We start from the raw sequence: 15,593 nt of genomic DNA, 5'->3' as shown, positions 1-15,593 counted from the left end.
AGAAAAGACTTTAAAATCAGCCTTCCACAAATTCCACCCACTGTTATACACATTTCTTTGTGCAAATGAGCAAGTTTTTACTCTCTACTCGAGTAATTTTAGGCTTGTAATCACAACTTCGCTGCATTTGCCATTTATACTTTCATTACAGCTAGTCTGTTATCTGCTCTATCAACCGAAATGAGCTGTCATCCGAGCTATGTACGCAGGAGAGCTCCGATCTCCCTTGTGGCACAAAGAGACGTGTGCTTGTGCCAGATATTAAAGAGCTGGCAAAATGCTGAAGTTTAGAAAATCAGGCAAATACCTTAAGGATTGATTTTTCCACTAATGTAACTGATATCCAGTAACCGCACACTATGCCACTGGTGGCCATGATGGAAAGCAGCCTGCATTGCTCTTACAAGCCGAGAGAAATAGCTAGCAAGGTTGATCTTTTAGAGTAATGTTATTGATACCTATAGATTAAATAAACTAATTGAACAGTTGAAACAGTTATTCCAAAAAGAGACTTGAGACTTCTCTTGCACTTGCATAAAGTTACTTGTGGAGATCTCTGGCTTGCACACACTAAACAATATTAAAACACAAAGAAACTTGTACTTTGAGTAGTTTATTGACCAAGTATTTTTATAATTTTACTTGACTAAAGATTTTCAGTTCTCTATCCACCCCACTGGATACTGTTAAAAAGCAGAACCATATGTACTTTACCTTTCTATTTCCAGTTTAATTTAAAATATATCTGTGTTAACAGTATGAATCGATTTATGAATAATACACATAAATGATCTGTAACATTGTCCTTTAGTTTTATCTCTGGTTATGCACTTTAATTGTGGTTTCTCTCCTCCAGGCATTGAGATGGAGATTGTCAACAGCTGCGAGAAGAACAACGGAGGTTGCTCTCATCACTGTGAGCACACCACCAATGGCCCGCTCTGCTCCTGCAGCAATGGTTACCAGTTGGACCAGGACAGGAAGACCTGTGTAGGTAAGAACTTCTCTCTGCGATTTTCATTTTTATTCACTTTTTCTCTGCTTCTGTCTTCCTGTCCATCTGTTCAAACCAACTCTATAACACTGCGTACCTTCCTCAGATAGTGATGAGTGTGTCAGTGGGGATTCCTGCTGCAGTCACTTTTGTAGAAACTACCCGGGTGGCTACGAGTGCAGCTGCAGAGCTGGCCACAGACTAAACTCAGATGGCTGTGGCTGTGATGGTAAGAGTGCTAGATTGTTAGCAGTTTACCTACACTCCTACTTTTTAGTGTTTTGTGGCACAGTTGTGCAGGACACAAATTCCCAGTGCACATTTAAAAACTGATGTCTCAGAAATGAAGGTTTTCGAGGCCGTTTCAGAGCAGAAAACAAAAAACTGAACATATTGCTTACTAAGGAGCAAGCTTTGTATATTCTAGAGCAAATGCCAGATGGGTAGACGAAGTGAAATCACCTAAGTACTCTGAAGTGAAACAAAAGTAACGTCTTTTACTTATTGGAAAAAAATTTGCCTTTGCTACTATCACCTTTTCATTATCTAAGCTGTTTGTTGTTTCTCCTGTTAGACATCGATGAGTGCTTGGCAGAGACCTCAGGCTGTGAACACTACTGTGTCAACTCCCTGGGAACATATGAGTGTTTTTGCCGACTGGGCTTCCGCTTGGATCAGGACCAGCACTCCTGCATTTGTGAGTGACATTTACATAATAGTTATTCTTGGATCTAATAGTTATTGTAGCATCAGCTGCTGTTTACGGACATGTAAAACATAATGTTTTTCAGCCATTTAAAATAATATGACTCTAATTTTGTACTGGGTGTGTTTAGCTCTCTATGGCAGACAACTGGAAGAAGAAGAAGAGGAGGAGGAGGAGGAGGAGGAGCAGCTGGAGGTCCACAGATTACCAGGCCCACTGTTCCGCAATGCTCCTCAGCTCCTAAAGTACACAGCAGCCTTGCACTCCCATTATGACATTGATGATGATGATGATGATGGTAGTGATGGTGGTGACAATGAAAAAGAATTAGAGATCCAGAGGGAGCGTCGAGGAGAGCTTAGACTGGACAGTAACATAGGTACAGTAAAAAGTGTGATGACACTAAGATATATGCCTGGTGAGAAATCAAACGGATATTATGTTATTGTTTTCCTATTAAATCTTCAGAGCAGAAAGATATGAAAAGAAAAACTTATTTATAGTTGACCATTACTTTTTCAGTGTGTCTGGATGGCTCATTTGGGGATGACTGCAGTGTGAGCTGTGAAGACTGTGTGAATGGAGTTTGCAGTGAAAACCGAGACCGATGTGAATGTTCACCGGGATGGACTGGGGTCATCTGCAACAAGAGTAAGTATAGTTAATAGGGCATTCTACAATTACATGTTTTCTTTGCAACACAAATTCTTGAAAAGTGCTGCACTGGGCTAAATTCTACACAGTCTCGCCTTCACCACTCTCCTCAAAAGGCTTGACTGATGAATTTTCCTATAAGTTTCCACTTACTTAAGATAGATTGTCCTCTAATGAAATATTGTGACAGTTTGGGATATGGTTATTCCCTTTCTTGCTGAGAGTTAGATGGGAAGATCGAAACCACTCACCCGTCAGTCTGTTAAATATAAAGCTACAGTCCACAACCGGTTAGCTGATCTCTCAAGGTAAGAAAATCTGCCTAGCAGCACTTCTAAAGCCTACTAATTAACATGTTAAATCTCATTAGTTTTATCTGCACAAAAAAAGAAATGTAAAAACAAAAATTTTCTGGTCTTATGGGACTATGTTTTGGCCACGAGCACCAACTCTGCTGGTTGCCTGGCAAAGGTCATAGTGACAAAGACTCAACTTGTCCTTTTTAACACTTAGTTACGTGTAAGTATCAAACAATACGTACCACCCACGTGTGTGGTATTGATCTTCTCATCTAACTTTTAGCAAGATTCCAAATAAGTGTATTTCTCAAACTGTTAATATATTTCTTTAATAGTTTGGGGACCTGAATATTTCAACACACATACACACACATACACACACACACACACACACACACACACACACACACACACACACACACACACACACAACCTTATTTTTCCCACAGGAAGCATCCTCTTCGAGGTCCATTTGAACTAACCATAGTGATGTGGACGAGTTTTAGAGAGAGATGAGATAGCTCCCAGTGTGCATCAATCCAGGGCCATGTATCAAAACCTGTCGGCTCCTGTGCGTGGGAGGCAGGGTTGTTTATGGGTTCCAGAACACAAGACCACCGGGGGAATCAATCTGTCTGCTACTGGAGCGAGGCCAGGGCCCCCAGCAAGAGCACAGCCCTCGGGCCAAGGATGTCCACTACTGGGTTAGAAAGCAAGGCTCCATTGTTTCCATCCAACTTCATGATTAATGGCTGTCTTTGGTCTAAGGCAGAGTCAGGCTCGTAATCACAAGAGGAGAGCCACGTGGGACAAGTCCGTTAGGAGCAATCTGTAACTTTAAGAAACACACTCCTGAGGTGGCAGTATTTAGACGCACACCCTGGAGGTGATGGGTCTGGACATTGGTAGCCTTTTCAGGTGGAGAAGATGAGCAATGTTACTGCCTGAAAAGAATGTATGGGAGTTGTTACAGTAGGCAATAACATAGTGGTCTATGAGGAACTGATGGTTTTCACTTGGATTTACACATGTACGTGTACATGTACGAGTTTCCAGTATTATTTTGTTTAAAACTTTACTATTCTGTTAGTAAATTTCATGGATTTCTAATCACTGATTAAATACTTAACAGAAAAGTAAATGACCTAGAATCATATCCGAGAAGCAACTTGTCAACTTTCATATTATTTGTGAACCAATACAAGTATTTTGTTGTGTGTTTTGCATGTTGCCTCAGCGTGCCCTAAGAAACTCCCCAGTATGAATTCTATCATTATGAAGCCGAATCAATGCCGAATAACCCCTCCCACTATACTGTTCTTTTACTAAGACTGCGTTTCCAGTAATAACACCACTGAAACTTTGATAACTTATTCTATACAGACTGAACCCTTCCTGCTCCTTCATTTATATACAGTATTAATTGTAATGTAATTGCCATAAAACCACTGTGAAGAAAGTGTGACATGGAATTCAAGCAGACATTCACTTGATGGATTGTAACACTTCTGCACATAAGCCAGCTGGTTGATGTTGTAACTGCTAACAAGGCCAGGGAGATTAAGTGTGTCAGGAGGGCACACACCATGGGGAAAGACAGGATGGAAGGTGGAAGAGTTGACTGACTTTGCACAAGCCTGTTCTCAGGCTGCATTCACTTTCTCTTCCCTCATATAGAGTCTGTGTTTCAGTGTCAAAGAAATTCCCCACAGTTTAATTCATTACGTTAAGGTGTCATTGCTCATTCCCCATGTTTCCACCTTCCTCCCTCTCCAGCTTGTCCACAAGGGACCTATGGGAAGGCCTGTAACAACCTGTGCCGTTGTCAGAATGGAGGCTCGTGTGACCCTGCGAATGGGAGGTGTTTGTGTCCCCCTGGGGTAGAGGGCCTGCTCTGCGAGGAAGGTTTGTTTACACATCACACACACACACACACACACACACACACACACAGGTGTGAATACAACAACCATGCTCTTAGTCAGTGGTTCCAAACATGTTTTGCTTGTGACCTCTTAATATGAAGCAATATCTCCTTACATCTCTGTCATAGATGAATTTGCCCTCCAAAATTGTTTCATTTGAATAATTGAGATCTGAATGAATAAATCCACAGTGTTTCACAAGACACAGGCACAAATATGACAAAAGTCAGAAAAATAAACATTTTATTTATGTTATTTCTTACCTGGACAATCACCCACTAGAATCATAGCCATGTAGGGGACACTGCCACAGATGTTATCTTATAATTTCAGAAGGGCACTGTGTCCTCATGTTTTATTTGAAGTGTTTGCTTTGTCACAGTGGTCACAGCTTACAGAAGTGGGCATCCTATCCTAAAGTGGCATTGTTCATGTTTACAGGTTGTCCAAAGGGTTATTTCGGGAGGCACTGCAGAAGAAAGTGCAACTGTCCCAACAATGGACATTGCCATCATCTGTATGGAGGCTGCCTGTGCTCTCCAGGACTGTATGGCCGCTTCTGTCACCTGCGTGAGTACCAACCTGAACACTGCTTAAATGTGCAGTGTGTAAATATGACCACCACTTGATCTTCCCTGTCTCTTAATGGGTGTGGAACTTTGTCAGTCTAACAATAACAAAAGAAAACAGCCTACTAGTTACATAGTTTGCCACTAACTGAGCATGGAGTGGGAGGGGTTATGTGTCTGGAGGTAAGGGGAAATGCTGCCCCCTGTTTGTTTGGAACATGTGGCCAGGAATTACACAGTGTACCTTTTAATGATGATGATCATAATATCACAAAAATACATTATAAATAATAACGTTTATAATAATAATACTGGTTGATCATCTTTACAAGTATAATGCCATTGATAGAAAATATATTATGAAGTTATGAGCAACTCTTACTGTATAAGGCAAAACAAATGTAAAACCTAAAGGGAAATTCTACCTAATTAAAGATAACTGCTGCTGTATTTTTGCAGAAGTGATATATGAGATAAAAATATGATGAAAAATGTGCAGTGATCAGAACCAGGTTTTGGTGTTTTGATGATGATTAACATACAAATGGATAAGACCACAGGCACTGTACACTTTGTGCTACTACCAGATTTGGTAATATTTAGGAAATTATGTACACATTGTACAAATAGTGCACACAGAGCCTGTGTCATGTTCAGTCTTCATCACTGGCTGTACTTAACCGTTTTGACGGAGGCACCAGGTGGGACGGCAGCTCTCGGGGGAGCCAGTGACCCTCCAGTTTTCCCTCAATAAGGTGGACAGCCAAAGCGAACTCCTCATTGTCCAGCATGCCATCGCCATCTACATCAGACAACCTCCAGACATGTGCAAGCACAGAATTGGGCAGAAGGGTGGTCGTCATCCACTCTTTGACTTTGGTGCTGCTCAATTTGCCCTCGTTTGGACTGAGGTTGTAGAAAATCTCATCGTATTTTGGCTTGTATTTCTCCACTACCCACTCATCGAAATCTGTCTCACTGCTCTCGTTGTCTCTGGGAAGTTCTTTGAATGGATCCCTCCTGTAATGCTCAGGCCTGAATGTTCCCAGAAATTCCCCGTCCAACACACCAGGGAGGGATTTCTTCCTCAGTTCTTGTTGTTGAAGTAAAGGCACCAGGTTTGCGATGTCAGTGGTCAGGAGTTTATCCAAGGAAGCCATTAAACTTGGTTTTAATGTCTTGAACTTTGAGAAATCCTGACCCAGAAGTTTCTCCTGAAAATGCATGTAATCACATGTAAGGTTCACAGAACACATTTAGGTTAATACATATGGTATTTAGACAGCAGTTAAAAAGTAGTGTTTGACCTGTAACTTGGTGCAGTCAGGGAAGTCGCCAGCTGGGACTCGATGCTGTTGCTGGATCTTGGTGAAAATGACAGGAAGCTGGTATATCAGATTGTGCTTCTTGCTTTCTTTGCAAAAAATTGTTGGCATCTCTTGCTTCAGATAGCCGATAATGTGGGCATGAGCCTAGGAGGGAACAAAGCTCAAATAAATTAATGCATCTGGGTTTGTAAATATTTAACTGAAGTATGGGTTGGAATATATGAGATCTCTTACCCTGACTAAGCGTGCTCGCTTCACCAGGTCATTGAGCTTGCGTACTGCAGCATTTCGAGGGAGGTTCCTTATGTCGGCCAAAAGAGCCTCCTCTTCCAGATCTATCAGCTGGTAGTGGTCACACATCTGCCTCGGCTCTGACCAGAAAGACCCGACGTAAACCTTCAAGATCTCTGGGGTTCGAAAGACTTTCCCTAGCGACCACATGAGGGCGCCGTACACTCTCATGAGCTGTTGTGAGTCCACCCTGTCTGCTTTGTTTAGAATCACACGCAACTTGTCTTCAAAGCCACACAGAGCCCCAAAGGCCCGAGTGAGCTCATCAGAGAACTCCAGTTTATGTGCATCGAACAACAGGATGATTCGATCCACACGCTCTGCAAACCAGCGCAGCACTGCTGGGAAGTCGTAGCCTGGGGATAAGGAATGACAACACAGGGTTTTCATTAACACTGTATGTAATGGGACAAGCCTCACTGACTCAAGACGTGGAGGAACATACAACATATCCCAGTGGCCCTCACTGGTTTAAAGCCATTTCAGTTACACCCAGATTAATGCATCCATAAAACAAAGCAACGACTGCTCCGTTACTTACTGCTCGTCTCCTCCCAACACACTGTGATATTACTTTCATCTGCTGTGCTTCTGTCTTCAAGTGTTTGAATTATTTTGGGCTGAAATGTTCTTATTTCATTGCATCTCCTCGTATAACTAGTATTCTCTTACTTGGAATTTAAATCCTCCTGACCGCAGCAATGCTTTCCAAGTTCAACTGTCTAAAACTGAATATGTGGAAGTAATTTTAGACCCACTGATTCCTCCTGACAGTAAAAAGGAAATTAGAAATGTAGTCTGTCTCACCTCGACTCAGTTTTCTTTTAGCAGCTGTTAAGATGCCCGGAGTGTCAATAATGCTGACACTCTCAAGGACTTTATTTGGCATCTGAACGCACTGAAACCTGCAAAGAAAAAACATGCATCAACATCAGCGTTCTCACTCTCCTTTATTTAAATGAATAAATATGGCTTTAAACTGTAATGTTTATTTCAGTGCTTCTTTGCTAAGGAAGGCAGAACATTGGCAAATAGAAAAAGGAAATAAAAATGAACACCTCTGAAACACTCCCTTCTCTTTCACTCTCCCTCCAACTCTTCTTTCTTCCTGTTTCCCTCTGTGTCTGTTGATTCACCTGTTCAGAAAAGCATTTCCAAAAAGGTCGAGGTTGCGAAAGGGCATTTTCCGATCCACTGTGAGGGCATTGCCAGGGATGATTCCTTCCACCTCTCCATACATGACGGCAGTGAAGCAGTCCGTGGTTGGCTCTGGTCCAACTCTGCTACCAGGAAAATCTTGCTCTATGAGATACCTGAAGCCAAACCACCATGGCCAACATTATTACCCCCAACACATCAGTGCAATACACAGCGGGATACACACATAAATCTGCAGTTCTTAAAATGGAAGTTTTGATTCTTACCTGATAAAAGTTGTCTTTCCTGTTGAGTACTGTCCTATCACCAACACCATTGGCTTGTTGTCAAAGTCTGCGTCCTCATAGCTCGGAGAATGAAAGTGATGGAAAGAATAGTATTTCTCTATCGGCAGCAGCCTCTTATAATAAAGGTTCTTCAACTCCTCTGTCACCACATTGATATCCCCCAATGTTTTAGGGTTGCTCCTATGCCTCCGGAAGGACATGGTGATGCTTTTTTGCTCTAAATTTCTCAGCGTGGAAGCTGCTCACTCTTCTAAGAGCAAACTGAATGATGGAAGAATGTGCACAAGGAATATTATCAGATTCTCACAGCTGTCTGCTCCATCCAGCAGCGGGACATTTAGAGGGTGGAGAGGGTGTAACCAGAGCCTGCAGCTGCACCTAACATAAAGCCAATGTCGAGAGGGACAGGGTGGAGTGGAGTTCAGTTTTTGTTGCTGAGAAGGGACAATCTTGGCAAAATTCAAGCAGATTGATTATTCTAAACCTTTAGAGGGGATGTGGCAGTTAATATAACATCTGTTTGTTCAGTGCTTCTTTTAATGTGAAAAACGTTTGCAGAAAACAACCAACAACACTACAAATTTTGTAGGAAATTCCTTGCTCATATAGTCAGGCTGGTCTCAAATTAGAATTGTAATTATACTGTGGTAAGGATTATTTATGCACCTTAATTTCATACCAAGTTCTATAAATCAAGTGAACCAGGAAGCAGCGGTCAGATGACTTAAACTTGCAAAAGTCCGATGTTGTGATAACATGGTGGTTGGGTGTGTCCGTTTAGCTCATTCTAAAATGTAATATGATAGTAGAAAAGGTTAATTTCTCAATTAACTGTGACCACCTTAACTTCTTCGCATAACATTAAAAAGCAGAGGCTGTTTTGGTGCAGTAAAAATGTAGGTGGTGCAGCTTGCTATTCAAATGTATATACGTGTAATTTACACGTGTATATTTTTACATACTGCTACAAACATTATGTTGAAAGCATTCATCGCTCAGTGAACATCAGGCTTACTCTTGCTTTCTGCCTGTTTTCAAACCGATCTCGTCCTCCCCTCAGCTTGTCCCAGGTGGACGCACGGTGCAGGCTGCTCCAAGGAATGTGACTGTGTTCAAGAACATTCCACTGGCTGTGACCCCAAAACAGGGAGCTGTTTCTGTAAGGCCGCATACCACGGCCCACAGTGTGAGCGAGGTATAAGCACTTCACAGAACACCAACTCATTTATTCAACGACAGCTTCAGCATGCAAGATACTAGGGATGAAAAGATTTGTTTCTTAGTTACATTTTATCCACACAGTAAACATTTTCAGGTGTGGTCAGGTATTGACCATTTCACAGCATCATGAAGATCCAAGTTTATTTCCTGGTGCAGTGCTATAGTTTCAGTAATACCAGTAGCGTAGAGGAAATACACTTGGAGGCATGAGGTTTCCTTCTAATGCAGTTTTCATATAATGTTCTGTCATGAAAAATCAGTTTAGGAAGTTGCTGTGATTGCTCATAGAGACAAGTTTACATTGATTACAGAATCAAGTCAATCACTGGTTAAGATCTTAATAACATGTCTGTCTAGAAGGAACTATACTACATAGTTTAACAAAATGTGTTTTGAGATTGTTTGTTGATCATCCCCCTTATTTGTGTGTGTGTTTATGTCACACTGCAGAATGTGAGCTTGGCTTCTTTGGTGCAGGCTGTGAGCAGCCATGTGACTGTCCAGGTGGAGGGTCATGTGACCCAAGGACGGGAGAATGCCGCCGGCAATGTCCTGCCGGCCTTCATGGACATATGTGTCAGCTGGGTGAGAGACACAAAACGCTGTTTTTATACATTATGCATCAAACTATAAATTAAAGTACAAGTTATTTATAAAAAGGAATGTAAGCGTAAGGAGCACAGCCAAATATATTTCAGGAGTAACTTTTGTTTCTTTCAAACATCTGGCATACATCCATAAGATATTTTTTTACCTTCCAAATATTTTAAACAAAGAGCTGGTAATGTATGATGTCCCCCATCAAAGCTACACTCCATATCGCCCTCATGTGGCCTTAACATTGATAGTAAAGGATCACTGTTGATACACTAAGCACGTGTGTGGATAATGTGAAGTGCGTGGGCTTGCACACTGATACATGTGTCTACACGTGTCATTGTTTTGCTGAGGCTTGCCCTTTCCCGATAAAGTATGTCAACACAAAGAGTTTCTGAATTTCTCCACCGTTGTCACAATCTTTTTAAATTTGCCTATAAATCTTCCTTTATTCTGTCCTTTCCTATTCATTCTCTGCTGCCTTTGATGGATTTAGTGGATTTACTAGGTGAAATAAACAAGGCGTTCTCTTGAATTCACCTGGTCAGTGCAGGTGTTCTTGTTATTACAAACTGTACAACCGAAAATATGAGTGTTCCCCCGCAGCAGGATGTCCCCTGGCTGTTTACTCTGCCGGTTGATGGAAAGTTCAACACTCTGTGTTGTGATCTGAAGTGATACTGAATATTGTTCAGGAGTCTCTGGTAAAAACATGACTTTGGGTCTCCATGGAGTGCAGAAAGATAACAGTGCAGAGTTACAGTATGTCAGCACTAATGCACAGTCCAGGCCTTGGCTTGCTGGGTTTGTCAAAGCCAAATTTAAAAAAAGTAATTCACTTTTTCTGGATTGTACTTAGCTAAAGTTGCAGGCCAGGTCATGACAGGGGTGATTTACTTCAGTTACTACTGCAGAGGCTATTGGCAGAGGCAGAATAAATAAACAGAAAATGATTAAGTATTTCTTTCTACAGTTCTCTTCTTTAACCCTTTTTCCAGTGTTGCACAATCCTGTGTGTGTTACACTCTGTTGTTTTTAATGTTCTAATGTATTGTGTGTTGCTAGCCTGCCCGTCATTGAGCTATGGCGAGAGCTGTCGTTCGACCTGTGACTGTGGAGGAGCCCCTTGTCATCCCGTAACCGGACAGTGTCTCTGTCCTGCTGGGAAGACTGGACACTCTTGTGACCAAGGTGCTTATATTTTTCATGTTTTCTTTATGTTCCATTGTCTTTTGGTATTTGTTTTTAAGGACATCTTAGCCTAATTATGTTGTGGTAGACTGTAGAAAATGTGACATGTGATTGAGATTGAGGACCTGTTTGAACTCATTGACATTGTGAGCCTCCACTATGATCTGTAGCCCACTGAACCACTAGGATGTTTGTGTTCATTTCGCCCCCTAAATTACTCAAGTGTAAGTGGCTTCAGGGCTTAACAAAGAAATAACTAACATAAGTGGATTATTACTCACTTAATCTGAAACATACTTGATGCTCCCCAGACTGCTCTGATGGATTCTGGGGGTTGAAGTGCCAGTCATATTGTCCGAAGTGTGAGAACAGAGGCTCCTGCAACAAGCAGACTGGTGCGTGTGACTGCAAACCAGGTTTCACAGGGAACCTCTGCCAAAATGGTGAGTTTTAATCTAATGTTGTCTTTTTAGGACTATTTTAACTATTAACTCAAATCATATAATTCTCAAATAAACAACAGTTGAATAATTGATTGAACTGAGCTTTTGCAATTGCTATGATCTGATTTGCTTTATATTTGGATTATTTTAGAGTTTAAAGCAGTCTATTTAGTTTCATTTAAATCAACAACAGTTTTTCAGTTCCTACAAACCAAGTTTCAGCCAAAGAGAGTGGATTACTCAAGCATGATCCTGTGAATGTCATGTTGTGTGCAGAGTGTCCCCCAGGTTTCCATGGACCAGGCTGTTTCATGCGCTGTTCATGCCACCCTGATGCCACTTGCGACCCACAGACTGGACGCTGCTTCTGCCCTCCTGGCAAAAGAGGCCATGACTGTGCAACATGTAAGTACTGTAATTATCCTATGACAATATGACATTATGCCAGACAGTAAACATATCGAAACCCTGTGCTTAACTTTGCAACATTTGCTGACCTTCACAGCATGTGAATCTGGTTACTGGGGCCAAGCCTGCCTTAGTAAATGCCAGTGCAAAGAAATCTCTGTGGGCTGTAACCCGGTCACCGGTCAGTGTGCGTGTGAGGCTGGCTTTACTGGAGACCACTGTGAAAAGAGTAAGTAAACTCCTTGTCAAAAGATACAGTATAATTTAGTAAACACTGCCACCTAGGGGTCACTTTTAGCATCTTTTGAGCACATTTACAGTATTGAAAGTCATTTCCTGGATATTTTATTGCATCACAACTTATTTTATTCCAGTGATTTTCTTCATATAAAGCTCCCGCAGTTCTGGGATATACCTCCAAGAGCTATATTTAGTACCAAACATAACACAAGACTGTATTCCCAATGAACTGAGACTGACATTTTTTGGCGCCTGAATTTGGTTAAAAGATTAAGATTTAAGATATTGTTTTGCTAACTCTCTCTGCCTCCCTCATATGTTCACTGTTAGAGTGCGCGGATGGCAATTATGGGCAGGGGTGTGCCCAGCAGTGCCAGTGTCAGAATGGAGCACTCTGCGACCATGTGAGCGGAGCCTGCACATGTTTGCCTGGACATACCGGCACTCACTGTGAAAAAAGTAAGAATTTTTTTGTTTCTGATCAGTGAATGTTGTACTATTCCTGATGGTATTTATGAGAAATGTGTAGTGATCCAAAACCTGTTTGGAGTTGTTTCAACTTTAAAGCAATCACAAAAAATGTTATTAAATGGTTTTTCAGCCAAATGATTAATCTCTATTTCTTATGGGGCTTAAGTGATGTAACCGGGAAAGGTAAGACAGGTCTAGCTTGGAGTCATTAGCTGAACCCACATGTGTTTGTAGATTACTGTACAACTAATGGATAGTAATAGATTCCAATGTGACGTAGCATTGCAGTCTAAACATCAGATAGATTTGTTGTTCTAGGGTAAGGCCAGCTAAAGATGACCTAGTAGCGAAACCTACAGGAACTAGGGGAAAGACAGAAACATAAAAGAGACCAAAAGATGTTATCTTTCAGATTTGGCGTTGGCATTCGACGTGTTCACATGTTGTGTGCTGGCACAGTATCTCCACGGCCAGACTCAATAAACCATGCAATATTAAGTCTTCATGAGTCTCTTCTTCACTTTTTCACACTTGAACCTGGCTCATAATATTTCTTCAACACTCTGAATGTAGAAAATAATCATCATTAATTAATTAATCATTAATTGATGATAAAATCATCATTAGTTCAATTTTATTTATATTGCACCAATTCACAACAAAACATATCTCACTGCACTATTCATATAGAGCAGACCATACTGTTTGTATATTATTAACAGAGACCCAGCAATTCCCACCATGAGCAAGCACCTGGCGACAGAGGCATGGAAAAACTCCCTTTTAGGAGGTAGGGGAGAAGCAGCCAACACAATATACACACAGAAATACAAAAATAGTAAAAACGGTAGTGAAACAGACAGAAAATGAATAATGGTACTAATAATTGTATTATATTGGTAATATTAATGATAATAATAATAGGATTTATGATAACAATTGTATCCACATTGTAACCACAGATCCAGACTCCATGCATTAATGGGATAAGATAGCATACAGATGGAGAAGGAGAGGAGGAGAGAGGAGCTCAGTGCATCATGGGGAGTCCCCCTGGCGGTCCAGGCCTATTACAGCATAACTAAGGGATGGTTCGTATCGCTTTATTAAAGAGAAGCCTACTCGTAATGTAGAGATGGTGTCTGCCTCTCGAACCCAAACTGGGAACTGAGTAGGGCTAGTTGCAGCCCTAAATTTCCTATTCAATATTATTTATATTAAAATCAATCTGGATTGTAGACTAAATTTATTAATTATTTATTTATTAATTTTAATTTAGAATTTAAGCTGTGGCATCTCAAGGTTTCAATACCTACTTAAGTTTCATTTTCTTGTTAAACTATCCACACCAACCTTGCTGAGCTTTGAAAGATGTGGGGCAAGTGTGTCAGAAGATTTGGCTAACCTAGTCCACACTGAAGGCAATACTGCTCCATGACAGGTGACCCTACTAGTCTTTATCTCTTAATACACTAGAGGGCACTGCAGGACATTCTTCTGATTTTCTCACCTCTCCACAGTTTCAGTGAATCATCACACAGATTCAATGAATCATCAGCTTGTCCATGTCCTAAGCAAAACCATTTTAAAACCCCACCAAGATATAATTTGTATTAGTCATTCTGGGCTAGATGGACTGTAATTCATGGACTGCAGAGTCTGTTTCAAGCATCCTGCCATACCAAACCAGATCCATGTATCTAATATTCTTCTCATCATTGGGATATTTTTTTTACTAAACTGCAAGAGATCCAGTCCAAGAGTCTTAACAATGTAATATATTTGTTCTTGATTATAGTCTTGTGACTTGAAGTGGCCTTGTGTTATTACAAAGTGTAAGATTTAGTGTAAGTGTACTACCAGGGCCAGAAATTCATACCACCTCTGTAGCACAGGAAGCATCGTAAATCATGGCCGTGTCACACTAGAACAGAGCTTCACTTCCCCAGTCATAACAGTCTAATGGCTTCAGACGCAGACGTCACTCTGATTGGACGTTGCTGTGGAAATAGGACCATCGGTCTGACCAGATTCTGTTTTCTGAAGGCCTTTTCTCCTCAGACAGAGGTGTCCAGTTTCTCAGTCTTCTGCTGGGCCTCTTCCTTCAGGAGAAGTCAGGAAGAGGCCTGTGCTGTGAGAAGGACCAGATCTCTCTAGTTCATTTGTTTCACAGAATTCAAACAGAAAGAGATGACTTCTCGCTTTTTTTTAGTGTTTGAGCCTACGTGGGCGATTTCATAATGTTATTCATGGAAAGAGCTGGTTCTACGAGACTCAGAAAGCTTGTTACTATGGCACATGCATAGTTTCACTGAGCATTCTTGTGAACCTGAGGCTGACGCTAAACATTTTGTTAAAGGAAACAAGACCACTTCTTCAATTAACACAGATGGTTTCTAGTCCGCAGCTTTGATGTTTGCATCAAAATAGTTGCAGTAAAAAAGAACTCTGGTTCAACTGGCATCAAACATCCGCATTATTGTTGAAGAAACTGGGTTGTTTTGTTGTGATTGTGTTGACCTCTTTCAGTGTATCGACCCTGAATGGCACCAGGAAGTTCTATTCTATATTCTCTCTGTCCGCTCTATTTCTGTGGTCTGCTCTCGCCCGGCTGTGTGGTCCCTGGACCTGCTTTACGGGCTGACAGCAGTGGCTCTTACACAACCAGGGATCTGGAAATAATCCTCCTGTCTTAAAGAGCTCATTTAGTCTAGAGATGGAGTTGTTCTGAGATGGCACAGTGTGTGCGTGCGTGTGCGTTTGTGTGTAGTGTGGACCGAATCCTCTTTGCTGACCTATAAACAAAGACAC

The 15,593-nt window shown here is 41.3% G+C and overlaps 2 protein-coding genes across 4 annotated transcripts in view; one reads left to right on the top strand and one right to left on the bottom strand.

Moving 5' to 3' along the window:
- Window positions 1-15,593, top strand: part of megf6 (multiple EGF like domains 6) — a 58,173-nt gene that overhangs the window by 27,393 nt on the left and 15,187 nt on the right. For all 3 annotated transcript variants that reach the window (XM_038693903.1, XM_038693902.1, XM_038693904.1), the window contains 14 exons: window positions 857-994; window positions 1,101-1,223; window positions 1,569-1,691; window positions 1,831-2,079; window positions 2,223-2,351; window positions 4,430-4,558; window positions 5,020-5,148; window positions 9,272-9,406; window positions 9,883-10,017; window positions 11,095-11,220; window positions 11,532-11,663; window positions 11,940-12,068; window positions 12,169-12,300; window positions 12,642-12,770. In XM_038693903.1, the coding sequence (XP_038549831.1) occupies window positions 857-994; window positions 1,101-1,223; window positions 1,569-1,691; window positions 1,831-2,079; window positions 2,223-2,351; window positions 4,430-4,558; window positions 5,020-5,148; window positions 9,272-9,406; window positions 9,883-10,017; window positions 11,095-11,220; window positions 11,532-11,663; window positions 11,940-12,068; window positions 12,169-12,300; window positions 12,642-12,770 (1,938 nt within the window). The remainder of the gene's footprint in view (window positions 1-856; window positions 995-1,100; window positions 1,224-1,568; window positions 1,692-1,830; window positions 2,080-2,222; window positions 2,352-4,429; window positions 4,559-5,019; window positions 5,149-9,271; window positions 9,407-9,882; window positions 10,018-11,094; window positions 11,221-11,531; window positions 11,664-11,939; window positions 12,069-12,168; window positions 12,301-12,641; window positions 12,771-15,593) is intronic.
- Window positions 4,805-8,588, bottom strand: LOC119883315 (EH domain-containing protein 2-like). Its single transcript, XM_038693906.1, has 6 exons — window positions 8,191-8,588; window positions 7,903-8,079; window positions 7,574-7,671; window positions 6,710-7,122; window positions 6,455-6,619; window positions 4,805-6,361 (listed from the first exon to the last, which is right to left on the bottom strand). The coding sequence occupies exons 1-6, from the start codon at window positions 8,409-8,411 to the stop codon at window positions 5,801-5,803; spliced, it is 1,635 nt and encodes a 544-aa protein (XP_038549834.1). The 5' UTR covers window positions 8,412-8,588; the 3' UTR covers window positions 4,805-5,800.

This window comes from Micropterus salmoides, unplaced genomic scaffold (genome assembly GCF_014851395.1).
Source record: "Micropterus salmoides isolate LMB-PRFRI ecotype aquatic unplaced genomic scaffold, ASM1485139v1 Ms_hic_scaffold_3, whole genome shotgun sequence".
Lineage (NCBI taxonomy): Eukaryota > Metazoa > Chordata > Actinopteri > Centrarchiformes > Centrarchidae > Micropterus > Micropterus salmoides.
Note: the sequence above shows the minus strand (reverse complement) of the source record. Positions and strands in the feature narration are given on the sequence as shown.